The sequence below is a fragment of the Pieris rapae genome, chromosome 8, assembly GCF_905147795.1.
Source record: "Pieris rapae chromosome 8, ilPieRapa1.1, whole genome shotgun sequence".
Lineage (NCBI taxonomy): Eukaryota > Metazoa > Arthropoda > Insecta > Lepidoptera > Pieridae > Pieris > Pieris rapae.
In genome coordinates, this window is record NC_059516.1 from 6,692,383 (window position 1) to 6,719,800 (window position 27,418).

At 34.4% G+C, this 27,418-nt stretch overlaps 1 protein-coding gene across 4 annotated transcripts; it reads right to left on the minus strand.

The window, feature by feature from the left end:
- Positions 1 to 2,088: 2,088 nt before the first annotated feature.
- LOC110992179 lies at positions 2,089 to 27,418 on the minus strand. Of its 4 annotated transcripts, XM_045629150.1 has the most exons (5): positions 27,143 to 27,418; positions 13,720 to 13,838; positions 8,713 to 8,813; positions 5,074 to 5,254; positions 4,137 to 4,536 (listed from the first exon to the last, which is right to left on the minus strand). In XM_045629150.1, the coding sequence occupies exons 3-5, from the start codon at positions 8,811 to 8,813 to the stop codon at positions 4,279 to 4,281; spliced, it is 540 nt and encodes a 179-aa protein (XP_045485106.1). In that variant the 5' UTR covers positions 13,720 to 13,838; positions 27,143 to 27,418; the 3' UTR covers positions 4,137 to 4,278. The 4 variants fall into 4 exon arrangements, with proteins under 4 accessions (XP_045485103.1, XP_045485104.1, XP_045485106.1 ...); XM_045629147.1 differs by lacking the exons at positions 13,720 to 13,838; positions 27,143 to 27,418 and adding an exon at positions 11,900 to 12,392 and having other exon boundaries at positions 2,089 to 4,536; positions 5,070 to 5,254; positions 8,713 to 8,830; XM_045629148.1 differs by lacking the exons at positions 13,720 to 13,838; positions 27,143 to 27,418 and adding an exon at positions 11,900 to 12,391 and having other exon boundaries at positions 2,089 to 4,536; positions 5,070 to 5,254.

The following is a 27,418-nucleotide window of genomic DNA, read 5'->3' on the forward strand; positions in this document are numbered from 1 at the left end:
TACAATATGAGCAGCTTATTCGGGCAAAGTATCCATATTATCGTTCAGAAACTCTCGATGAGTTAAAAGCTCAACAATTCTGCTGGTAACAATAATTCAACAGTCAAAAGAATAAAAAATCAATAAGAATCAATTTTAAAAAACTCGCACATCGATCGATACTACGAGTAAATTTTCTTTTCCCGGCTATATACATTTGTTTTACTGCAGTTCTATTTTAGTCCAGTCATTACGTCGGAAAAATCGGATTAGAAAAGAAAACAAACCGAGAAAGCCAAATTTAAATTGTTGACCGAAATAACCCTGTGTGATTTCCGCCATCTCGAAAACAGGGTTAAATCAAGTTTACATATTATTTCATAATAACTTGGTTCCCCGTTGAGATACGAAAATTTTCGGAGGATACTTTTTTGTTGCTCTTGCACGTTCTACAATTGTTAAGGTTGTATACATTTTTCACGTATCGATCACCGTTATCGAGATATCGATAAAAGGACTAGACTTAGGACAGACTACTGTAGAGAATATCTTGAAAATCACTGCGACTCTACACCACCCTCACATCGAGATGTGATAGAGATCATACAGCAAAGGTTTTATGGTTTTATGGTCGATCTAAGAAATAATGAAGTAAGTGTTATACGTTAGAATCCTTATTAAATGCGCAAACTTTTAAAGCTACCTGCCAAACTGGAGTAGTACATTTTTTTTCAGGACGATCAGTTGAAGTAGTGCGAAAATTAATTTTGAAAACTTGTTACGGTATAAAATGTCATTTTCCTAACAGTTGGAGTGATCAGCACAGAGTTTAGGATCATAGGTTACATAAAACACTATTCGGGATGACGGTAAGAGAAAAAAAATTGGCAAAAAGTAAATATTTGTAACAACAGGAATGAAAAAACTGTCACATGGTGTACATTTTCTTTAATAAAAGTAAAATTTCCATAACTTCAAAAATACATGACTTAATTTTTTTTTTAATTTTTCTGATTACTGGTGTGGCATTACCTATCAGAAAATTTCGACTTGACGTCGACTTTTGGGACAACCTGTATATAATACTAGCTGACCCGGCAAACGTTGTTTTGCCATGTATATTATTTGTAAGAAACATTTTTTTAGGTCAATAAAAATAATTATTTACTATAAGTGTTGAAAAGAATGATTTATGTAGGGTAATAAATTAATATTTATTAATGTAGAGAATATATTTTAAATTACAATTATTGCTAGTTATCTAAATATAAAAAAATAAAGAATCAAAGAAATCAAATTAAAATAGGGGGTTGTAAAGGGTTGAAAATTCAGGGTTATATGTATTTACTAATGCTGTATCATAAAAAAATAAAAATCTTAAATTGAAAAAAATAATTTCGGGGTGGATTACCCTTAACATTTAGGGGGATGAAAAATAGATGTTGTCCGATTTTCAGACCTACCCAATATGCACACAAAATTTAATGTGTGCATAACGGCTCCGAATCGGGAAAGCCGTTTCGGAGGAGTTCGGTTACTAACCCCGTGACACAAGAATTTTATATATTAGATATACGAGCCAGATAGACAGAGATAAACGTCGCCATAAGCCGTTTCAGTCAACTGTGTTCATTCTAAATGCATCTTTACTGCCTTTTTGAATTTGTTAAAAACTCCAAAAATGCGAATTTGAGATGGTAATTGATTAAAACACACCTAGAATATCCGAATTTCTGCAATTTCAGACTAAAAGATATTAATTTAATTATAAATTACACGTGGGCATAAAAAATCCAAGAAGTGTCTAGTAAGGCGTAAAGATTATAGCAGCCAATAACTTCCAATGGAGTGATCAATTTGCGCTTCGAGTATAATCTCTATAAGAATATACTGTATAATTAAGCCGTAAATTCTTCGAAGTACACGTTAACAGCGAACTTATGTCTTTTTTCATAAAAAAGACTTGTATCTATTTCGCATATCTAACTCCCGTGTAATAAATATCCAATGTGTTCTTGAATGTTATGGTAGATGTTTATTGACGTCGTAAGTTGCTACATGACATGAAGAACCTTCATAGGAAATCATTAAAATAAAATTTCATATTAATTACTGGTAGGTCATAATTTAATGCATTTTTATTAATAATAATTTGCTTCTGCTTCACTTATTTATATATGACAAATGGAATATTGTTCGTTATCTAGATTAATAACTATTCTGACAAACTAATTTAAACAACTTTTATATTAATTTATCATAGCATTTGTACAAGGATTGCTTTTTCTACCACGCCTTATAAATTATGACTATGAAAATAGGTATCTACACAGTACATACAATTACGAAGACACGCTCAAAGATTCATAAATTTTCAATTACAATAAGCTATGAACATAAATTTTAATTAAATTGGACTTATTTGGGCCATAAGAATTAATTTATTGCACTATGCACCAGTCAACTATCTATAAGATGTTGTGTATATATTATGAACAAATTCTTAAGACCCAAAATATATTATTAAACTTACATTATGGAACACAATTAATTTGTAGATATAAGTAAACAATCTAAATTGACAGTTTAATTTAGAGTAGGTATCTCATAATAACCAACTAGTTAGTGAAAATAAGTCTAGCCACCACACACTAAACAAGTCCCGAATAGATTAAGGCCAATCACAAATATGTCACTATAAAATTGACAGTGTCATAGCAGCCATAAACTGGAAAAATAATACTGCTCACACGCAGCATACAATTTTTCTTTAATTTTTTTCTCGGTGACATATCTTAATGTGACCATTTCGGGATGCCAATTTTTTTAAGGTGACATTTATTAGTTGAATGTCATTGTAATCAGTACACTAAAGAACAATTTTTAATAAATAAATTTCAGTCTGTGTGTGGTGCCAGTATTGCCAGTAATTAGCAACATTTTTATCTGTAATTTTTTTCAGGTATTTTTTTGTCAAACGAATCCATGAGTATCATGGATAATTTTCGTTCATATGCACTTGACGCATACAATAAATTAAATAATTTTTCCAATGTACCTAACATTAATACATTTGACTATTGCTGTGAAAAAGCATAGCACCATAAACTTACATAACATTCGGACCAGCAAGCTGGATGAAAATCACTTCATGAAATTGCATTGCAATTCGACGCTGCGGCCACCAGTCAAATAAATACATACATACTTTACAATATTTATATTAACATGCATGTACAAGGAACAAAAGTCTAAATTAAATTTCCTGCTCATTCCTTGAATACATGCATGCATATAAACATTGATCTTATAACTAATTCAACCATCATTAAACAATGACTGATTGTCGTCTAATGCAATCTGCATTGATAACAATACTCACTATCAGTTATTATTGTCAGTACATTAGTGGCGAAGGGACACGCAGACGTGAGCATCGGACAGACGAACGAAGCAAGTACAGTACGTTGCGAAACAATTCAACATAAATATGGAATGTAGCAAACACTCAATTGAAGTGACCGCCATTGTGACGTCGGTCACCATTATTCTAGTATTAAATAAGACAAAATATTTACAATAAAATAGTCAACTATGCTTTGTAAAGTAATATTCCTTGCCGTTACTGTACTGATATGCATTATAATTTTATACACCTTTATCGTTACAAATAAATATAAAAGTTGTTTAAACAAAGTTTAGCTGCTGGAGAGAAATAAACATAGGTTACTTATACGCGTTACTGTACATTGCAAGACGATTAGCTTACATTTGACTGACCTTCACAATATACTATATCATCAAAGGTTACATTTCAAAGATTCATTAAATATTATATAATTTTAATTGTTTCTATTTTAATTAATTTTATCTAAGACAACATAATATTATCATTTAATGTAGATTTTAAAGTGTTATATTTTTATTATATTTCAGTCTTAGTTTTTAGAAAACTCAAAGACAGCGCGAGGAACACGGACGCACACTTCACGTTACGCTTCCCACACCTCCCACACCTTCGACACGAACGGCGGGCGGTGAGACCTCGTCGTTTCATAAAATTTCAACAGAAACAATCATCCCTACGTCTAACCGATTAAAGTACGAAGACTAGTCGCTCTCCCGGCGTCGTCTCCGTCGGCGCCGCGGGACTCCGTCGGCCGGCCCGGCGCCGCCCCCAAATAAATAAATTAGCAAGTCTATAATACTCCGGGACGCGAGCGCCCGCCGGCGAGTCTGGTCGTCCCGATAATGGAATGTAAGCGTGATATGGTAGAGAGGTGCACAGGTGCGGCGACGTCACGCGTCGGGCGGCGGCGACGGCGCGGAGCGACGCGGCACCATCACGCACGGTGGCGGAGCGGCCGACGGCAGCAGCGACGCCGGCCGTGCACCCATGCGAACCCACCAACGCGTGGCTTTCTGCAGCAGCCCGTCTTTCTTGCCCGCCCCGCGTCGTCCGCCGACCGGCTCTGCCGCGCCCACCGCCCATTCGGGCACGTCGCTCACGCACTTGTTCGGCGGCGGCTGGAAGCTGCTTCTCGTCAGCTCGGCTTGCTGGAACACCACGAGCCATAGTTAAATAAATGGACAATGAACGGCTTATCGTAAAAAATCTATGAATATATTTCGTCGTAATATCGAAGGAAAAAGAAATCATATCTACATATGTCTGCATAGTTATCATCGAGGCTTTCTGATACCAAAAGATTTAATTTTTAGTTTCCTTTCAATCTCAGTAGGTTTTGCGAGAAGTTAAACAAAGAAAGGTCAGCTTTGTATTCATTTTCCTTACTTTCCTGTTTATACTAGTTAACGAAGTCTTCAAGTTGAATTTTTTTTACAGAACAGAAATATATTTTCCGCCATATTATATTATGTCAAAAGGATTATACTATATTATGCCGTACCATATTATTATTTAAATAACAAATATGTAGGTAGTAACAAAACCGGAATAATAGTCGCGCAAGTGTTGAATATGTTTTGGATATTTTTTTGACTACATGCATGTTTGTATGGACTATATCCGCTTATATAAGTAAACAGTGCAACTATAAGTAAGCAACTATAATAGTAAATGTACTTACGGACCTGATAAGGGACTCGTAATTGTAGGTGTGCATCTTGACCGTACTCGCCGTCGGGCAGTTGTATACTGGGAGGCAGGCCGAGCCTTTCCGCCGCTGCGGCAGACCGCGCGCGCGTCTCCTGCTCCACCATCTCTTGCAGACGACCAACCATCGCCTGCAACCTCTGCTGTTTCTCCCATTCCCTGAAATTCGTTTATTTTAATTATACTATGAAGAAAAAAACATATGTGCAATTCACACATGGTAGAAGTGAAACCTTCAAAAACAAATATAAATTAATCATTTTCCACTATCTAAATGTGTGTGTTCTTTAAAAACAGTATATTTTAATTATACATTTTAATTTATAAGTTTAATATAAATCTTTAATTTGACAAAAACTAAAACAACGAAAGTTTGAAATTCGATCAAAAAAAAAAGCGGCAGTAAATAGAGGCTGTATAATGCCTCCTATCTCATTTTCTCCCACGTTAAATCATATGATGAATTGATGTTTCTGTCTCTCTTTACCGCTGCATCCGGTTTGAAATCACGACGATTCGAAAGAAGTTTATCTATCTCATTTTCTCCCACGTTAAATCATATGAATTAATGTTTCTGTCTCTTTTTACTGTCGCTTTTTCGTTGCATCCGGTTTGAAATCACAACGATTCTAAAGAAGTTTCACTTCAATAAAAAAAATTGGAACGCGGTTAATATAATTTTATTTAGAGTTTAAGGAATATACTCAACAATACTTAACGAGCCAGTGCTTAAAATGTTTAGAACTACATTTATTCTAAAGCCGTGTACAAGTTATTAGAAGAAGTCCAAAATTCGTAATATTAGCGCGTTTAACAAATTCAAAAGCATTACAGATAGATTTTTAGAATAAGCCTATAATTAGGACGGCTAATATTAAGTTTGTCATGTAAAAAAAAATTGTTAGAGAAATAAAGCCTATTTCTATTGACCAAATACGCATGGAATTTTTTTTAACTAGACTGAACAATGTTTTTCATTAATATTTTTGGCTTGCTATTTCCCCAAAACATCTGCAATTAACTTGATACAAGTAGCTGTTTAGTAGATAGGCCTGGTCCATAGGGCTTTACGAATAATTAATCCGATAATAATTTATATTCATGTAGGTTTTTGTAGTCTGTGTTGATTTTGATAGGAGTACTGAGGTGGCTTGTAGATAAATCATACATTATTTTTTATAAAACTATGACATTGCAAATTTAGTTCTTTTAATTTATATATCAAAACCGTTATGATAGTAATATCATGATTTGATGCATGACTTTATATCTAAACATGACTTTATATCTAACCATTATAATCAACGATGAGTTCGAAAATAAATATTTCTCCGCATAATTCTATAAATGATAATTTATAATACTGCATAACCGCAGATGCCTATCTACCTCTACCTCTAATATGCCGGAAAAATCTCATATCTCGGCCATACAATGCTCAGAGACCAACGAAAAGAGTACCAACTTGGCCGTTTACCATCCACATGAATAAAGTGAAAGACTCATCGCTCTCAAAACTGTAATAAGAAAGGCGCTAGACAGAAACCGGTGGAAACTGTTCCACTGTTTCCTTTGTGACGACGCCCTGACAATTGACATAATCCATCAGAAGAGAATGAATGTGGCCTCTTTAAATACAGCCGTATCGCATACGTTTTGTAAAATTTCGTAGACTACTCTACTACTACTACTACGTCTCGACTAGATTAGATAATCTCATAATTATAAACAAATTAACTAAGTAGCTGCATACTTTATCCGAAGATAAAGAGGAAACAAAGTTTTTGAATTCTGCGTGTTATAGTCCTGATAGCATATCGTAATTTCCTCAAGTTATAAGTTTATTTTTGTGGTTGCAAAGTAATCATTATCGTACGAAATTTCTTACAAACCCTACGTTTAATCACGCGCGAATTGAACATAGTTTCATCGCATGTGAAAAAATAAGAATTGCTTCTTCTTTTATAAACCTGGTGGCTTCAGCGATCGACTCTTATCCCTGAGGTCATCTGTTTGAGATTTGAACCAATGTGACTTTCTGTCTATATGAGCATTTAAAACTGGTGAAGGACGCACTATTAGAGAATGGACAGGAGTGGCCAGCGTGGAGCAACTGATGCGCTTGACGAAGAATAAGAAGAAGTATGATGAGCTGACCGCCAACCTCCAGTAGTGGAGAGGCACTACAAGAAGGTTGAGTACATCGTGAGGAAACCGGTATGCCTTAGGCCCTAAAAATCGATTGCGTGTGTCAGGATCAGAAGGCTGATCACTTACCAGCCAGTTAAAAAAAACAAATGACCACAGTAGAATATCACAGACAGATACAAAATATGAGTCCGCTGGAGTTTTCTTGTATTATGTACATCTACAAAACACAAACTTCTACTTGAACACTTCTTACAGAAAAATAATCTAATCGGATCAATAGTATGTATAACCATATGATATAAGGAATTATTGCTACATTATTTACGCTATTTCTTTGGTTTCAATGTATCATTATACGAACGCTGAAAGAGGGTTAAGTTAATCGTTTGAAAGGGGGTTTGTTAATCGGTATTCACTTTTGTTTTCGGCATTGGGGGATGAAGATCAAGGGGATTGATCTGCTTTGAGTGGCCATTCAACGGTTCATTTGATCGTGATGCCCCAGTCAATATTGTGCTATTGTATCGAGTACAAAGCTAGACTTATTTTCGAGTCATTCTACTTTTATAAGTGTTCAAAAGTTACATGAATTAAATATATTTAGACTTTGCTTGCATGTGGAATCTTGTGGGATATAAAACTAATGATAATTTCTTAAATTTTGCGAAAAGGACTAGTAAAGTTAAAGACTGCCGACTCGCCACGGACTCGCAGAAGCAACCGTGACCGGTAAACGTAAAAAATTGATTTAGGTACTTACCTAAATAATTCTAGGTCATAATGGGGAAAAAAGCAATAATTTTTTTTTCGAGATTATGACGCGTCAGAGGACTTGTTTTTATATTATAGTAGCAATGCCCCGCAGCTTCACTCGCTATAAGTCAGGCATATTTTAGCAGGTTTACATATTTTTGTAATACTGTTTTACTTTACTTAGTTTTTTTAATTACTTCTTTCAAATTATTAGATACGTACACTTACATTCATAATCTAATCAAATACAGATTTTTATACGCTTATACAACGATTATATATTCCTTTTTATAATACATATTACTATAGTAAGGCAAGATAAAAGTCAGACATAGCTTACTATTTTGTAGACACTATTGTAAAACATTTCTATAAAATTCAATCTTAAGTCTCTATACGTTAAAGCAGCCTCTTCAAATAACGTTTTCGTTCGACTGGTTTTTTTCTCAGTCTTACTTTGCAAATCTGACAAACAAGAAAACTATTTCAGTTTTCTGGTATACTGTGATATATATAGGATTAAGAATAGCAAATACTTTTTAAGGGACCACAAAGACCACATATGCTATTTGGAAAAATGATTTCAAAAAGAGGTGGGGGAAAGAGTCACAGTGCTGATATAAAATTCTGGTGCCAATGCATAAGCACCTCTACTAGGCCATCATAAATCGGATTGAAGCGTAATGACCTTAGCACTACTAAGCTATACTTACAATGAAGAATGATGGTGCCTGAGTTCGTGACGAAGACGCGTCCCCCCCGGCGCGCCCAACCGCTCCATGCCCGCGCACCCCGGCACTTGTACCGAGAGCATCTGTAAATCACAACACACTGCTCTCACTTATGTGGTCCTATGTAAGCTTGAACTTACACTTTATAAGACACATATTAAATAAAAAACATTCCTACTAACAAATACACGCACGGTATAAATAATGTATAATGGCTGCAAAAAATGGAGTTTTCTAATAGCATTTTTTCAGCGTCTGCGTCAATATCTATTATGTTTTTTAAACTCCTTTCGAATAAGGTTTACTTGCATGGGTTTCGGACAGGGCCTATTAGTAACATAGTCTTGCCTTTATGATGTCCAGTGACATTTTTACGCAGGTAGGTAAAATTAGAATTAAATTGTGACAAAATGTAAATTTCCAGAATACTAGTTTAATAGACCTTGAAATCATATGCAAGTTATATTAAGTTTTAGATTTGGGTCTAAATTGTACGATGACGTCGAAAATTTAAAGCTATTGATAAAAGGGGGAAAAATGTTATTTTGTGCATTCATATATTCACTGTTAATTAATTAGCTAATTGGTATAAATAATTACAATATGGCTCTTAGGTGTATTTTTGTGGTCTCTTCTTTATTTAGGAGCCGTTCAAATATTACGTAAACACTTTTGACTTTCTTTGATTTTCTTTTCGTCATCTGTAATTATTTACTTTTTTACACATATTACCCACACGTTGTCTATGCTTGAAAACGAAATGTATTTTCGAGAATTCCTGTAACTTTTATTTTTGAGAACTTTACTTACTTTTGCTGACAGGAGGAAGGGGGATAAATTGTACTAAATCCGCTTACGTAATACATAAAGAGCCCCTTGTTGACTAATTAATATGTTGTTAATTCTATTCCAATTCGTGTATTCTTACTAATTAATATTAACAATTAAATTATCTATTTACATATAAAAAAATACTTTCAATGATTTCAAGTTTTGTAATCAGTGTTTGTTTAAGCGTGCGTCTATCACGTACGTACTGTACGTTCAATTCATGGTTATGAACCAATAGATTTCTTTCAATGTGTAATTTATACTTGTGCAAATATGGTACCGAAACCTGTATGTCACATAAATAGACGACACGTAAGAAAAAAATATTCTCAAAGAAACGTATGTGCGGTTAAGACCCATAGATGGCGCCACTGCATTATTATTGGATTTTTAAGTCAACGGCATATAGCTAAATTTTGTAAATATGATGAAAAGAAAATGTTTCTTAAGTTTATGGGAATGCATAAATAGTCAGAAAACACAAACAATTAAGAAAACTATTTTACGAGAAATAATGTTTCGACTTTTAGAAGAAAAACAAAGATATAAGCCAGAAGTGATTCTGTTTATCTTATAAACTTCGGGTATATTATTATTATTATATTATCATGCTTCGACTCGTAATACGTTTGCGTATTTGAGTTCAAAGAAAAGTTTAAACTTACAATAAGCATTAGAAGTAAATAATATTACGATAGTCTTTTTACATTAAATAGTGGTTATATCGAAATACATGATATCCTTAATAGACCTCAATGAAAATTACAAAAACAAAGCCAGACAATAACAAAATAAACAGCACACAAATTGACGATTATTTACACGTGCTCTTTGATTGAAGAAAATTGGAATAAAAGGTACGTAGATATAGGTACCTAATTGATAAAGTAACTAAAGTACTCTTGCGTATCCTGTCAAATTGTTTACATTTTTTGCATTTGCATTGGAGTGCAGTGGATTATTTTTTAATGGTTAAATTATAATTTCTATATTCGCAAAATGTGTCGAAGTAATATATATATATACATCTAATGTAATTATGAGGATAGCGATATATTTGTTTTACAAATCGCTTTAGTCTTCATCATTCTTGTTCTTACAGTTATGGCGCGAAGTAAGCCTACAGCGAAAATCATGTTTCGAGAATAAAATTTGTAAAAAATAAAAATCGGGGCAATTAGGTTTCTTTTCACCTTCAATATATAGTTGGATGTAAAGTATTGAAGTTTCCGACATTGCCACTTTCATTAATAGCCTCCAGATGATCGAGCAGCGCACCTATGTGGTGCGAGGTATCCGGAAAAATACGAAGCAATTGGTATGTATAAAATAATGATAATTTATAGAAATAAGTTGCTGTTATCCAAATTACGAGACCAATACTTACAAAGTGCATATTTTTAAGTGCGTCATTGTTTGTATGCATTATGTGGATTTTAGCGATAACATCATTTTGTTTTTCTTTAAAACAAATAAGAATATTTGCGCATTTTTGCCCTGCTTTTGAATGTTGTTATTAAGGTTTGATATTGCTACTACCAGATCAATGTATGAAATAATCTTAATTGCCTACTAAAGATAAGCAGAACGTTCATTTGTATAAAACTGGGCTAAAGAAATAAAAACTCGTGGATACGTTTATATGTAGAGCATAGTAAGTTTTTACCTCCGTATTTATGACAAAGCTTTAAATAAGGGAGAAAGAAAGCTGGTGTGTGAAGACTGCGTTGTTAATTTGACTTGTGTTAGAAATATAAATTACCTAGTTACGAAAACGTAGTAGACCGAACGTGTTTTTGTGTAGAAATTACTTTTTTCTTCCGACATAATATGTACCTTTTAATATGTTATAGATTAAAGTGATTAGGAACAGTTTTAAACAGTTTTTTTTTAATTACATAGGTATGTAGGTTATATTGGAAACCGAAATTTTAGATTATATCGAATTATTAATACAACTGATATTATCGAGTTGGCATGTCACGACTATCGCAAGAGGTGATTACGGAACTGTCTGTCATGAAAATTTATTTAAATTCACACAAACAACGTCTGGGCGTGACGTCGCTATCGCCGCGGCTCTTATCACTTGGCACGCTCCCGCCGTCTCGCGGCCGTTCCACTGCGATCGGACTCGGGCCTCACTCGCTACACTACAAACACTATTCTCTCTTTGCTTTCTATATTCTTTTAATGATTTAGAATACGTTTTGATTCCTTACACTTTGGTTAAGTTAGCTCTGTTTACTCAGGATGACCAATAACAAACACGACAAAGATTTAACTTTTAGATTGTTTTGTCTACATCGGATGTATAGGTTACGTGCTATAAACTTACTATTTGAGTCAGTGCTGTCCACAATGCCGTGTTTCCTATCGATGGCAGGACTGTGTATATTTCAACTTCTATGACCCTCGAGTCACTTGTAAACGAATCGATTACACTATCATGTTTAACTTGCTCGCTGGTTGCAACACTACCACACACATTACAACTTATCTTGTAAGACCTTAGAATATTTTAAACAAAACAATCACAGGGCAATACACGGAGATTACAACACCCTTAAAGCACTTTACAATAATTAACTAACATTCACTAATAAATAATATATCGTTTTTGAATGTAATAACACTATAAAAATAAATAATTTGTAAAACAAAGATAACATGTAATATCCACTATCGCGAATTTTGTAACAGAGTTTCTATGAACTCTTTTTTTCATATTGGCAGTAATACGGCTGCCATCGAGCAAGTCTTGTTGTTCAATGACGCGGACGCGACCGCGGCGCGGCGCGGTGTTCGCAGTCGCGTAGCGGGGCGAACGGGCGGGCGACGCGGGTGCACCGGCTGCCCCGATGTCGCCGCACACACTCGCATCGACCTCGTCTTACGAGCACCTCCACACGTACACGCCGTCTGCTTGTATTGGTGTGCTCAATTGGAAGCGGAGATGATACGACGGATCTACTAGTGTGCGTGGTACTAGACGACAGTGAGTGTAGCATATGTGTACATATGGGGTAGCACACGAGTGAATAAAGCTCGATTGCTACCGGCGCGTTTATGTATGCGCACCTATAATAATGTAATAGTAAGCGATGACGCGTTTTGTCGGCTCGTGAGACGAGACGGTTGGCATTGCTCAATGATTGAGCTGTACTCGGGAGTTAAGATTTAAACGTAACAAACAAAAACCTAAGATGTAGTTAAAAATACTTGATTTTTACTTTGGTTATTCCTTTTCATTATGAAAAAGCGCTTAACGCTATTTGCAACTAAAACGTGAGATTAATGATTTAAAACTGGTATAGATATATATAAATTAAATAATGACTCATGCGCTTATCACTGAAAATTCAGCACAATTCGTCATCAACGCTTTTTTAAATGTATCCTGTTTCTATATTTCATGTTTCATGATTTACGACTTCTACGCAATCGGGGTTTCCTATATCGTAGTTTTTGACATTATAAATTACCAATTACCAAATTAATTTCGGTAATCTCCAGTCAGATCGATGTTCAGTCAAAAAGTTTAAAAGGTGATGTAAAAAATGTCACGTGTCAATATAGCCTTTATAAAACGTTTTTGTTATAGTTGCGAGCTTCTTTGCTTTTACCTTTGTTAAATTGTGGAAAAGACTAGAAAAAAAACACGTAAACATGTGATTTTTCCCACAATTACGTGCAATACTTAATTATTTTATAATATATGTAGCAAGTTTTTATTATAAATATATACAAACTGTTAAAATAAATATTTAATAAAGACATTAGTATTAAGTGTTTGCACGTACCGTTACTATTTATTAATTGAATAGCTTCTATAATGGATAGAATTTAACTTCGAAAATCTAAGAGTAACAGAGATGACCAAGCGTAAACTTTGGCTACGGTGTGACATAATTTAATACGTTTTTGACATACGGAAAGTATGAATCTTCTAAGACTAAAGCCTTTCTCGTTGGGATAGAATCGCATGCACAAACCGAATAAACTTTCCAGAGGCAAGTAAGAAGGTAATCTTACATCTAACGCAATTTAATTCAATTTACATTTAGACAGCAGGTTATTTTAAAACCGCAACAATTATCTCGGTATGTTGTTGGTAACATACATAAGATATTGTATACATAACCGTAGAGTACTTACGGGGTTGGCTGTGATAGATGTGTTTCCAGCGAGACGCCGGCGCAGCAGCGGAACTGCCAGCGCACCTGCGGCGCACAGCAAAACTGCGCCGCCGATACATGCGCCCGCCCACCACCACCCTGGAACGATCAGACAAACCTTCACACAATCTATAACCAACTATCGTTTCTGTTCTACTTCCGAAATCTAAGGCCATAGCACGAATGATACAGTAGATCAAATAGTTATCGTTAAGGAAACCATAGACAATAGACGTATGTATGAAAAACTTAATACAATATACGCTCGGATAAATGAATACAATTTGTTGAAAATTAATTTACTCAAATTAGGAGGATATTATATATTAAATAAGGAACGGTGTCTACATTTTAAACCCTTTAAAATTTCTTAGAAAAAAATTATCATTAAAATCATTTTTGTAGAGAATTTTAACTTAGGTTTGAAGTTCTTTTTGATAAAACTTACAATTTTCGAGAATAATCTAAATTTTGACCTTTGACCCCGAAGAACTTTTGTAGCACACATAGTCGATGGGGATTTTTAAAACAATATAAATGTACACCCTTGCTCATCACCAATATTTCGCTGTCCGGGAATTTTTCTTACTTGACCACTGTTTTTAGTCTAAATTGACTGGACTACAATGTTTTTACAGAGAAATTTTTTGAGAGGTGTCCGGCCATCGGCCTTCTAAGGAAGGCGATTTCTAGAAGTACATTTATAGTAATTTGACGTTATTTCAATATTAAGTATTATTATGTTAAGCCAAAAATTCAACATTCGTTCACTGTAAGAGTTTTGAGTATTCACCTACAATTAGGGCATCGAAACTCGGTTCAATTCTGAAAACCCGGGTTTTCGGGTCTAAGAGTAATCAAAACCCGGGTAGACCGGTTTTTTCGAGCATTTCGATCTTTTGGCCTCAATCAATTGTAAGCATTCATGGACCCGTGAATGCGTATGAGACCTAGATTTCGAAAACTGCTATCCCTTGCAAAATTTGGTGAATGTAAAGTGATCCCTATATATCTTCTATTTTTCATAGATGTCCATTCATCGAATGATATCGAAAACTTCTTTTCATCTGACAGTATAATTTTTATCTCGTTTATTATTTCTAGCTTCCTTTTATCAAAGTCTTTGAGAATTATGTGGCGAACGGTATCAGCAGTAGTTGGTAATTTGTTGCCGGTCTTTTCAGAAAGGTACTTTAAATCTTGTGATTTTGAGAACGTTCTAAGAGAAATTCCATCAACTGCAGCCATATGAGACACCATAACCTGCAAACTTGGGTTGGCATCAGTCTCAAATGGCGCCGGTATTCATCACCCGCGCAACGATACACCCTCCCCTCTCAACTGCTCCACAGTTCACCCCTCTCATGTCCTGAGATGGACGCGCATTTAACTTGCATGTCTTGTTTATGGGTAGGAACGTAGCAAGGAAGCTACTTTTTGTGTCATAAATAATAATTTATCAAAGCGAATTTTTATTCAATTTACTTATTATTGCATTCAAAGTGATTTAAACTTAATAAACAACAAAAACAAAAGTATAAAAAAAAACCCGAAAAACCCGAAAACCCGAGTTTTAAAAATTGAAACCCGGTTTTTCTTGTAATCCTCAGAACCGGGAAAACCCGGGTTTTTACGGCCCGGGTAAACCCGGGCTCGATGCCCTACCTACAATACTAATTTTATTTAAAGATCATGCATACTTCTGTTACAATACAAATAGGATCACACGTGTTTATACTATTAAACTGAAACGACCTCTGGGAGGTGACGGCTAAAATAAGGAAGAGTCAAGACACGTGCTCCTAGTTATCCACTGTAATTGAAAAAGACCTAAACGGAACACTGTTAATATCTCAATTCAAATCTGATATATTTATAAAAGCTAATATAATTATTCAAAACGTTATAAAGTTTTGAAGTAACAAGTGAAATTTACAAAGAGTTTTTTTCTTGTAGGTTATGTCGAGAACAATTAATTACTATATGAGTATGCCGACATTCTATCTTTAGTTGATGTTATTTATAAAGTTCTCAATATTTATAGGTGGGAGTAATAAAATTTTCCTTTGAGAACCTGTAAAAACCAAACCACGTCATACACGAGAGTGTGTCAACGGGACAGCAAATGTTTTCATGTGTATATTTGATATTAAGGTCATTTTCCAGGCAGTTTTTGCCGCGCACCACCACTCTGTGGAACCAGCTGCCAACTGAAGTATTTCCGAACCAATTCGACTTCGAGGGTCCTTCAAGAAAAGAGCGTACCAATTCTTAAAAGGCCGGCAACGCACTCGCGAGCCCTCTGGCATTGAGGGTGTCCATGGGCGGCGGTATCACTTAACATCAGGTGAGCCTCCTGCCCGTTTGCCCCCTGTTCTATAAAAAAAAAAAAAAATTGACATGTTAAATTTAATTCTCTTCCTCTATAATATTTCTTTTCTGATATGAATTATGTATAGCAAACAGAAATTCAAACTGGAATTTCAAGTTCGTAGCTTGAGTGAAAGGACGCATGCTGTTTCACGATTACCTCCTCGTTCAGTCGTTCCCCTGCTCTTTAAAAACACGAGTAAGTACATTTCAGTTGACCCAGATGTAAGTAAAGCAGAGCGGTCAAGGGTCGCCCTAGGGCCAAAACACTCTGCACGGACGCACATACTTAACAAAAATTCGACATTGTTCGCCCAAGAATGCACAGCGCGGTTATTTTTAGTAGTTAGAAGAGCGCGGGGGCGGCGGCGACGTCTGGTGTCGGTCTGCCGGGGCCTGCCACCGATCACCAAAATAACTTCTCCAGCTGGCGTTACCTGACCACGTGGTCATCTTGCTCATGATGCGTGCCCATACCTGTCTTCTCAGGTATGCAAAGTCTCTTTAGACTTTGCTTGTTAATTTACACAATGTCCACCTAATAAGACATTTCACCGTGTCTGTTGCAAATCAAATTCAAATTCAAAATGATTTATTCATATAGGTAACTCAGTGTAAAATTATGAACTTCAAAAACATAAATGAATATGAAATTCTTTTAATTTTACATTTACTGCCAGTTCTCAAATCAAGGTCGTAGAACGGAAGAGAAGAACCGGCAATAAACTCTCCGCCACTCTTTCAAGTTTTTGTTTTACACAACGTTTGAAAGGAGCTGCAACCATTACACCATGTTCCATATGACATCTTATGTCAAGTAATCAATAATAATAAAAAAAATTAAAACTAAAGATTTGTCCTTGCGATTATGCATATATCGTGGCGTAATATTATATTGATACATCTACGTCAATGATCCGATTTAAAACAAATAAAATATTCTGACTGCAGTCTTGATACAAGTGAATATTTACAGTTTGTAACATCAAGTGTGAAAATCGTTTTTTACATACATGAATTTGAAACTAAAATATGATATACAGATTACTTAATTAATTTTTTTTCGAATAGTTTATTGATTCCTTCAAGGTTCCCCAAGGCAAAAAGAGATTATAACTCGAAAGTTTATTTCCAAGATTTGCACAAGCAAACGGAACTTTTTACAAAATTTGAAGAGGATTTACGCGTACATAAAAATGTTATGGATGTATGTAAAAACATATATCCATAACAATTTGTGTTATACCATTTAAATATTAAGATTTAGAGGTCATACTGTATTTTTATTACTCCTCTCAATAATATATATTCAAATGAATAATCGTATTATTATTTATTTTCTTAAAAAACACGTAGATTTACGATGTAGGTCTCTTTTCTTGGATATCGCTACATTATAAGAAATAGTTGGTTCCAAATTCATCATCCTTTCGATTAGTTTCTTGGTGACTTGTGGGTGGACTAGAACCAATTTAATAAAATATCGCGGTGTTATCTTTATTAAATGATGATATAGGGTGGTCAGAGGGTGAGAGGGTGTGAGGGGAGGATCGCTGCGACGTCTAGACGGAGTGTAATTAGGAAGGTGAGCGTAGGCAGTTGCGACCTAGGCTGCCTATTTGCCTGTCCGTCCTAGTGGTATTCAAATATTAAAAAATGTTTGTATAGATAAGACACATTTTACCTAGAATAATCTTTTTAAGTTATAAAACAAGCATTTACTGGTAACAACTACGAACAAAAAAAACAACTACGAACATTAAAAACTTATTTTGATTATGGAATATGTTTCAGTTCAAATAAAACGAGAAATTTATTAGTAAAACTGTTTTATATTTACTTTATTTCCTTTCTTAAATTTTGAATAAAATGTAAGATTGTCGCCTAGGATTGTCGCATGCGCTTAATAGGGCTCTGCAACAGAAACGTAAAAAATTGAATTTGCCATAGAGATGAATGAGAAGAATGCAGGCGCCATTAACGAATTCCGTTACGTTTACGTTATCATTGGGGATTTTTTTGGAAGTATGTAATTCAATTTGTTTAATATTTAAAGAAATCTTATTCATAAAAATAATACATTATTCTCATCTCTTTAAATCTGAATACATATTTATTTCCTCAATTTCTATTTTTACATAACTATTACTAATGCAATAGAAAATAATATATTTATTTTGTGATTACGTATATTAACACCAATGTGACGGAGACTGCTTTAACTCTAAGGCAAAAAATTACTCTCTTGTAGGTTTCAGCTACAGAAAAGTACATTAAATTCATGACATGTTTTAGTAAGTATTATCATTAAAATGATAAGCTAGCTAAAATGGTCTACGTAAAATCCAACTCATTTTTCGCCGACTTGCTTTACGTATTCAATTATTCACTATACAATTTTCAACGCAGACGAAGACGCACCAAAACCTAACTCTTAGGTAAAATTTAGGATAGTTCAATAACAGCCGTGATCACTTGTGCCTTTCCTTCAAGGAGACATTGTTCGCAGCCTATATTTGCTCGTGTCCTCGAATTAGTACAAAGATGTTAGGACACCGTCGTATAAATTAAATCTGTTACAAACTTTACTACATTTTGAACAAAACTTTTCTATAATAAATATTCTGTGTTGATTCAAAAGTTTGAGGAATATTGCTTATTGAAGGTATAATTTCACCCGCCTCGTAACCCAGTTGATATAGTTTTTTGTAAGCTAGACGCTTCACTGATTTCTTAGATAACACAACGATTGTACAATATAGATATATTGTAAAAGTAATAGTAATAATCGTAAACCTTATATTTCGTTGACTGATCTATATTTATTTCAATGACGATCGTATTAGTAGGTAAAGAAGGCGAAATTGCAGAACGTTTATATTGCAACACATGAATTTTGGTCAGTTTTGGTAAGGTACTAAAATATAAAATGAAGGTACTAAAAAATACTTTTTTTATTGCATTTAGAATGTTTTCCTGCCAGCTTACAGAAGGACTGTGTGGTAGATGATGTTAATATTAGGGTTGTTTGTCAACGTCGAGTGCTGCCGATGTACGCTTGCTCGGCTTGCTATAAATAAGTAACATGGAACCGCGCGCTGCGGCAGTTTGAGATTCTCGTACTCGTAAGGTACGAGTACTTGTAGGTACCCAGTACCCACACAGCGGAAAATTGTTATTGTCTGTAATCATTTTATTGTATCCCAAGAAAATTTCAGAAATACATTACAAGAGATTGCGATTTAAATGTAAGTTGCGTTTTTACGACTATGTTGTTCGGTAGAATAACAGACGAGTTAAGAGTCTCGTCACCTTCTCAGTTCTAACTGGAATGCCTACTTCTTCCTTTATTTTGTTTTCCCGGTTTGTGATGTAAACAAAATGTTTAATATTATTATTAAATAACCCTTCAAATCTGATCCTATTATTTATACAAACTAAATCAGTCTAATCGCCATTTTACCTTAATCATCTGTTTTGTAACAGTGTTAATACAATATTTACAGTACAGACGAAATATATATACATCAACTAATCACAGTTTATGCATAAGGGGTTGATTATTTAAAGTTAAATTTAAATCAATACAACAATACTAGATGTACAAAAGTACATGTTTAAGACTAATTAAAATGTCTGACAAAATGATTATAGCTTCAGATGCCACGAAAATATCAACATTAAAAACTCCTTTGTTGAACAAAAGAGGTCACAGCTGTTGCGTAAGCCGTACAGGGTAATCCCTTCATAGACACGCATCGTCATTATGAGCTTTACCTACTTTATGTTAACTACGAACTAGTTACAGTTAAAGAGTTCTTTGACATATTTAAATATAGTGGCGTATTGTTATAAGCGAGTTCTTTTAATCTGCCATGAATATTTATGGAAATGTATAGGTAGGCATGCATTTGAACCATACCAACTTAAAGACCTATAAAAGGGGATAAAAAAAGATTCCCTAAAATATTATCAAATATTTTTATTTTTCATTTTCGCATACTATTAACCGCACAATACACATTTAATAGTGTGCCTATAATTGTTTGTATTTCGATCGTCGCTTCGTAATAGGGGGCGGGTAAATGTAAGAATAACTGCGTTTATTTCCAACGGCAGCGTTCGCGCAACGAAATCCTGCGCGTACGACGACAACCGACTACATTGTTATCATCACACTTTGCATACTGCATATGCACAGTTTTTTTAATAGCTATTTTTAAATAATATAACATTCGGAAAATGATTTCATCTCAAATTTTTATTATCAGATGTATTGGAACTTTATATGAGTGAAACAAATTATTTCACTAAATTTTAAAAGTTGTGTAAAAGAAAAAACTTTTTGAAAAATCTGAGAGATTTGAGAACTGGCAGTAAATGTAAAATTGGAAGCGTTTAATGTATTATTTTGACGTACATAAGTGTACATTAAGTTACCTAAATTAATAAATGATTTTTTCATTCTTTCTTCTTTATTTATTCAAAACACTTACGAACAATTCGTTTTAAAATTGAACAACGTTCTGGTTTTTTAGTGTGACTATTTTCGCACACCTTTTTGGGAGTGTACTATAGTAAATAACTATTTACAAAACAACATTGGAATTAAAACGACTGAATTAGCAATGTTATATTGCAATAAAAAGGGCATTCTTTGAAAATGTATGTTCATAAACAAGACTATTTTGTTTGATTTTGCGAGATACACCGTTGTAATTATAATATATAGCTCTGGGATATTTTTCGTGTAATTTTTGTGCGTGTATGAGGGCGCAAGCTCGGTTTCAATTGTTTTCGTCGTGTTTCGCGGTTTATTTCTGGCTTGTACGCTGACGCGGCCGCGGGAGAAGCTACTCGAGTACCCATTTCACTGTCCACTACCCAGTACACCTTGATATTATAATATCATTAAGTAAAGGTCCAAGATGATAATCATTTTCAATAATCGCGCTATAACAGTTTTACTTCATTCCAACAAAAAACCGTAAATTCTGTCAATACACAGTAATTTTCATGCTTAAAAATCTTATAATTAAATGTAATTTAGATCCTCTATTTATATTTTTATCTTAATTCATTATTCATTTCATTATTTATCCTAATTAACAATTAGGATAAATAATATTGTGTTATAAAAATGTGAATCGTCTTGAGCCACCTAATTGTAATTGATTTTATTGACTTTGTCTTTTAAATACAGATATAGATTCTCAAAATGACCTTTAATGTGTTATAATGAAAATGATTACCACTTTCGTTTTGGTAAAACATTAATATTGTTTTCTTCAAATGTAGATCAATCAATTTTAGATTGCGAAAGATTTATTTTTAGTAATTAAAATTATAATCGGCTTCTACGTTTTTTGAAAACACTTCAGACATCATAAGAGTAAATAAATATAGTGTAATTCTTTATACATGTGTCTTTACTATTAAATCATGGAGTATTACGATCTAGCCTAAATTACTAATAACTAATTTAAGAGTAACCTTATTTGCTAAAAATGATATTTAATTCTCTACCAAAGGGAAGATTGATCTTGTGTTCTATTTTTTCACTCACTGTTTAGCACTTAAGACTCACGTAACTAACGCTAACTTACTAGTTCAAAACCATTGTTCATTTCAGTCTTCTCACTAGGCCCGTGATGTCAAAGAAATGAATAGCCTCGACATTCACTAGATGGTGGAGCCTATGTTCGTGGCAGTGGCGTAGCTAGGGGGACAAGGGCCCTGGTGCATAGGGAAAGAATCGGGCCCTCCTCCTCCCCTCTTTCCGCGCAGTTTGAACTAATATTGACCTTACAAAATTATTGATAAGAATAAGAATAGAAAACAGTAAGTGAACTTATCCCTAGTAGGCTAAATCCATACGTCGTAAGCGGTCGTAAGCTCTGCTGTTACCGCATCCCGCATAAGGCGATTGTTGGTGGCACCTTGGGGTTTTAGTGGGTATGCACAATGGAGAGTCCCACATAATCCTTCTGCACCAAGCAGTCGCGCCGCGGAAGGGTATGCGCAATGCATTTCCCCAAGTAAAAAAAAAATCCATACGTCGTCTCTATTAGAATCTCCATGTGTTTAATAGAAGAAAAAGGGAATAAATAAACAACGACGCACATGACAATATAGAATATTTATTATACAGATGAGATTAATTAATGGAAAAAACGATTTTTAACAGAATTCCCCGCCCAATTCACAATCTCTTGCGCGCTTTAATTTTTGCGAATTCGTCTATAATTTCACTCAAATCCAAGTTTGATGCCGCCTCATTTTCTATTGCAATTAACGATAAATGTCGCAGGCGATCTTGTCGAATACTGTTTCTTAAATAATTTTTTATAATCTTCAGTTTACTGAAAGATCTTTCTGCTGCCGCGGAAGTAACAGGAATTGTATGAAACAGTAGCATCGCTGTATATACTTCCGTAAGGTCACATTCGAGCACGCCAAATTTTTTTATAATTTCTTTGCAAAGCTGGCGAATAGACCACGTCTCCATCAATAGAGGGAGAATCAGATGATATACATTAAGAAATTGGAGCGAAAAATTGGCTCCAATTATATCGCAATATTTCTTCTGAAACTGATCACATTTCTCGAGTAAAATCGTTTCATTCCAGCTAACTTCGTGAGCTCCAGCAGTTGTTTAAGCTATGCAATAGCAGCGTGGGGACCGAATCCAGAAATTCCGTAACGAAAAAACCTAACACCCCCACTCCGACCGGCACAGCGGTGATACTTTTTAGTTTTTCCATCTATCGATAAATACCAGAACTTTTCATGACTTTTTAAAATATCACGCTTGTCTCTTTAGCTCAGCAACTCGCCTTTAGGTGGCATTGGTTGTATTGGAAAACTACCGTAATCAGTTGTTTGTGAGAAAGTATATAGGTGTACAGGTATTTCTCATCTATGTACAACAGTGAATATCTGTACTCGTATAATTTGTGTACAAAGTGTTTTAAATATTAATAAACAAAGTGCATTTATTAATGAAGAAAGTCACGAAAAAATAGTGAAAGAAAATGAGTAAGTACTCTATAATATACATTCATTTTATTGTTATTATCACAAATGCAGTATTATATTTTGTTTTGTTAATTTATATATAATAACTGCTATAAAGATAACCAAAATTTTTGAAATTAAAATGAGCGATATTAAAAGTAGCCCACTTTTATATATATATATACACACACACACCTTAAATATTGGAAAATGTAGTAAAATTACTTTTACTCGCAAACATAAGAAAATACAATTTTGTTATAAATTAAGAGATACAACAATTAACGATACAAGAAGTGAATTTAGTTAGAGACTTGGAAATACTAATAGATGATAAGATCTGTTTCTCTAATCATAGACTAATAGTCGATACCAACTCCGGGGAAATAAATACAGATAACACAACATTTTCTGCAGCTGTAATACTTTTTGACATTTAACACCTTTGTCTTCAGTCACCGTGACCACGCACGCTGTAAAGCATGCGAAACGTCGGTTTAAATTTAAAATTATGTACAAATAATTATAAGTTTAAATACAATAATACATAACTATAATCCGTTAAAAAGTGTTTTTCTTAAAATTTATGGCTTTGTAAAGTTTTACTGTATGGTGTATAACAAATTAAAGTGATAACAATTAGCTTGGAATGTATGTTATGTAGGTCGCTGTAATGGCGTAATAAAACTTATGTTATTACACTAACTAGATATATTTAACTATGTATATCTTTATCGGCCAAACGCTAGCAATTCTAGTAAAAAAGGCAAAAGGTATAAAGTAAAAACTTGGTTGATATTATTTTACGATAGTTTATTAGATTGAGCAGTTATCAGTTATCGTGAATGGAATAGCTTCCAGCAACTGTTTTCCTAAGGTCATAAGACTTCTAGTTGGAATTTTTTTCTTCTAATGATTGCAGTACATAGCTAACTCAGGAAGTCCATGTAAAATTATTTAGGAGAACTCAATAAGCTACGATAACAAAATTTTCTTAACGTTAGGAGTTACGTAGGTTATTCGAATGACGCATGTGTTTGTTATGTTGGTTGAATCTTTTAAAAATTGTGTTATTTCCTCCTTTATAATCTAAGAAACCTGGTTGGTCATTATTGTATTGTAATGATTCGATATAGTAAACTTTGCAAGGCAAAATTATTTATTTCGACGAAATTCAAGCCCATCGCGTATATCATTGAGCCATTGAATTAATAAGGTACGAAAATGTTTATCCTTGAGTATTCATTTTAAAGGTTTCTGCTAAAGATTCGTCACAGGGGGTAGAAAAGCTATAGCAAGCTAGCTTGTTAAAGGCCGAGATGGGTCGTTGTCCTCGCGACCTACTTCCCCCTCCTCTTAGATGTCTCACCCTCATCCTTTATCACTTCTTCGTATAAGTAGGTGATGCTGTTGTTACATACAGTACACGTACAGTTTAAATAACGTCGTAAAGTTTTGTAATTGTGAAAGGACTGCGATATTTTTTAAGCATTCATTGGTTGTAAATTTAATATCGATAAGCCATATTTTGCTTGCTAAAAATTTGTAGACATTTAACGTGAAACAAAAATAAGGCGGAGATAATGTAGAATTTTTTTTGCCGAGTCTGATAGAACCTTACTAAGCCGCTCCTGAAACTGCCAACTGCAAAACATAAGACAAAATGATACACTTAATTTGCATTGAACAATGCAAATGTGATAATGTTTTTTAAGTTATCTTAAATATTGTTATACGCAACACTTTTACAACTAATCATACTTGGTCTTATTTTTATTGTTTTTGTTATAAAATTGCTATATGTTATACATAATTGGAATATTTCGAAGTCTCTATAGAATCTGTAAAAAGATTATCATAGATCCACGTCATACAATACAGTATAAAATATTACCAAGTTTAAAGGCTCAATACAATTTAAATATTTAAAAACAGCGAATATTAATTAAGAACACATAAAATCTCTAAACAACACCGGGCGTTTAGGAAAATAACATTCCTATCGATTTACGCACGAGTGGGGATTAAATTTTGGCAGGTTTTTTCTGTGAGGCAGAGGGAGTGTCAGGTTGGTTTTCACGTTGGGCCGTAGGCCGTGGGTCGGGGGTTCGCAGTCCGCAGGCGCCGCGGGCTGTGGCGGGCTGCGTCTGCGGAATCGGCGCGCCGCGTTCGACGACCTCCTGTCTCAAGGCCGCTCTTACACGTGCCACTGGGTGCTTCCTATCGCCGCCATAACAAACCTCTCCCCGCTACCCTTCAAGATTAGGGACGACTCCCAAAATGGAGAAATTTGCAGACTTTGTGAGGATTCATCGTCTATATATTCATAATGTATTTTATATTGTTTCAATTTAAACATATTTAGAGACACTGCCTTTTTATTGTACATATAGTATGTCACGTTTACTTGTTTTATTATTTCAATTTAGCCGCGGTCATAGAGCTAGGTATACGTAATTTATCTCAACATTAACACGAATCTCCTTGACATTGAGCACACACTAGCAAAGATGTCAATTAATATAGATCATATTTCGGTGCGAAATGGCTAGTACTAAGCATTTAAACATTTATTAATTTAAGTATACATTTGTATGTTTAATTTTGCTGTTTTGTCTATAGTTTAGTGCATTGATTGTTTTTAAGTCTTATGTTCCAATATAATTGAACTGTGCGTGTAAATTTTGTAACGTAATATTTTCTTTGTAGTTTTTAATAATATATGTTGTTTTAGAAATTAGAACATATTAATAAATAATTAATAATCCGCTGTTTTGCTGGTAACATGATTTTTATTTTTTGTGCTTAACAAACATTTCTGGAAATTTATTTTAACTTTCATATATTTTAATTGTGTTTTTGTATAATTTATGTCTGCCTTAATTGTCACAAATTTTTGATAAAATAGTTCGTAACAAATACCGAAGATTTAGTACTATGTACGATGTGGTTAACTATAATAATTAAATAAAAATAAAAATATGAGTATACCTACTAGATATTTGATGTCATATGTTAAAGTTAAAAAAGTTATTATCTTTGACATGAAAGTGATTTGATTTAAGTATTTGCTTGTAAGTATACATCACCAAAAGTTACTTTAAAAACAGTCTTTGCTATTGCAGTCATCAACAAGAACATTGTATAAAATTGTTGTTTGTTATCAAACATTATCGTGCTCGAGTTATCGCCCCGTATAAGTTTCTGTGACCTATGTAATATACTATGTATGCCTTAACATTCCGCTGAGATTAAAGAAAGGAAATTCAAAGATTTTAGATGGCCTATTATTATTATTATGAGTATGACCATATTAGCCCGAGTTCAGTTTTCCTTTAGATTCCTTCTAAAGCCTTATCATATGTTGAATTTGTAACCTCCTATTTGTGAATTCACAAGGGCTCTATCAAAAATAACTTTGAGTTAGACTTTAAAAGGTAGGGTTTTACGTGGATTCCGTTTAGTTACAGTCGTTTGTCAAATCTTTTTGACAGGATGTTTTGTATTTGGGAGCTACTTAAGGGCTCTAAACGATGTAATTATCCATTGCTTAATTAATGTACGCCTACATTTTGTTGATTATATTAATGTAAATATAAAATTAGAATCATTTAATGAATATTTCTTTTTTTTGATGTTCATAAGAGTACCGTACCAGTATGTTACCTATATGAATAAATGATTTTTGTTTGTTTGTTTGTTTGAATTGACATGTTTTATCAATTACGTTGATATACATTGTAAACCATGTCATTGATGCTATAACTTTCATACACATTAGAGTTCTATATAATCTCTAGTGGTTTCCACTTTTGATGGTTTTTCGTCTTCATCGTCACTTGATGCTATGTGGAGTATTTTTTTGATATAATTTCTTTGTATGAATCTTATTAACCTAGTATTACTCGAGGTGGACGCCAAATACTCACCTGTCAAAGGTTCAGTTAAGGAATAAGCTCGCCCTAGTTAGTTATATTAGTACCGATGGGCGACGCGCGTAGGCAGAAGGAACTCACCAGTATATGCAGGTATATGAGCCGTAGGCGGCAACGGCGTAGTGGCAACAACGGTGGTGTTGGGAGGTGCGCTCGCGCAAGCCAAGCAGGCGGGCGCCTGAGGCGCATCTTCCGCGGCGCGGGCGGTAGAGGGCGGGCCGGGGGGAGGCGCGCAGAGCGCGGCCAGCCGCAGCAGCGCCACACACCACCAGAGCACGGCGGCCAGCGCGCGGGCAGAGTGCCCTACGCGGCCCGGGGCCTCCTCGCGACCGAAATACGCACACCGTGGAGAGGCGC

Excerpts from the sequence above, each read along its gene's own strand:
- LOC110992179 (XM_045629147.1), bottom strand. Across the intron at positions 5,255-8,712 it reads AGGCACCATCATTCTTCATT|GGAATGGGAGAAACAGCAGA; the intron begins GTAAGTATAGCT and ends AACGAATTTCAG. Across the intron at positions 4,537-5,069 it reads ACGAGTCCCTTATCAGGTCC|CAAGCCGAGCTGACGAGAAG; the intron begins GTAAGTACATTT and ends GTGGTGTTCCAG.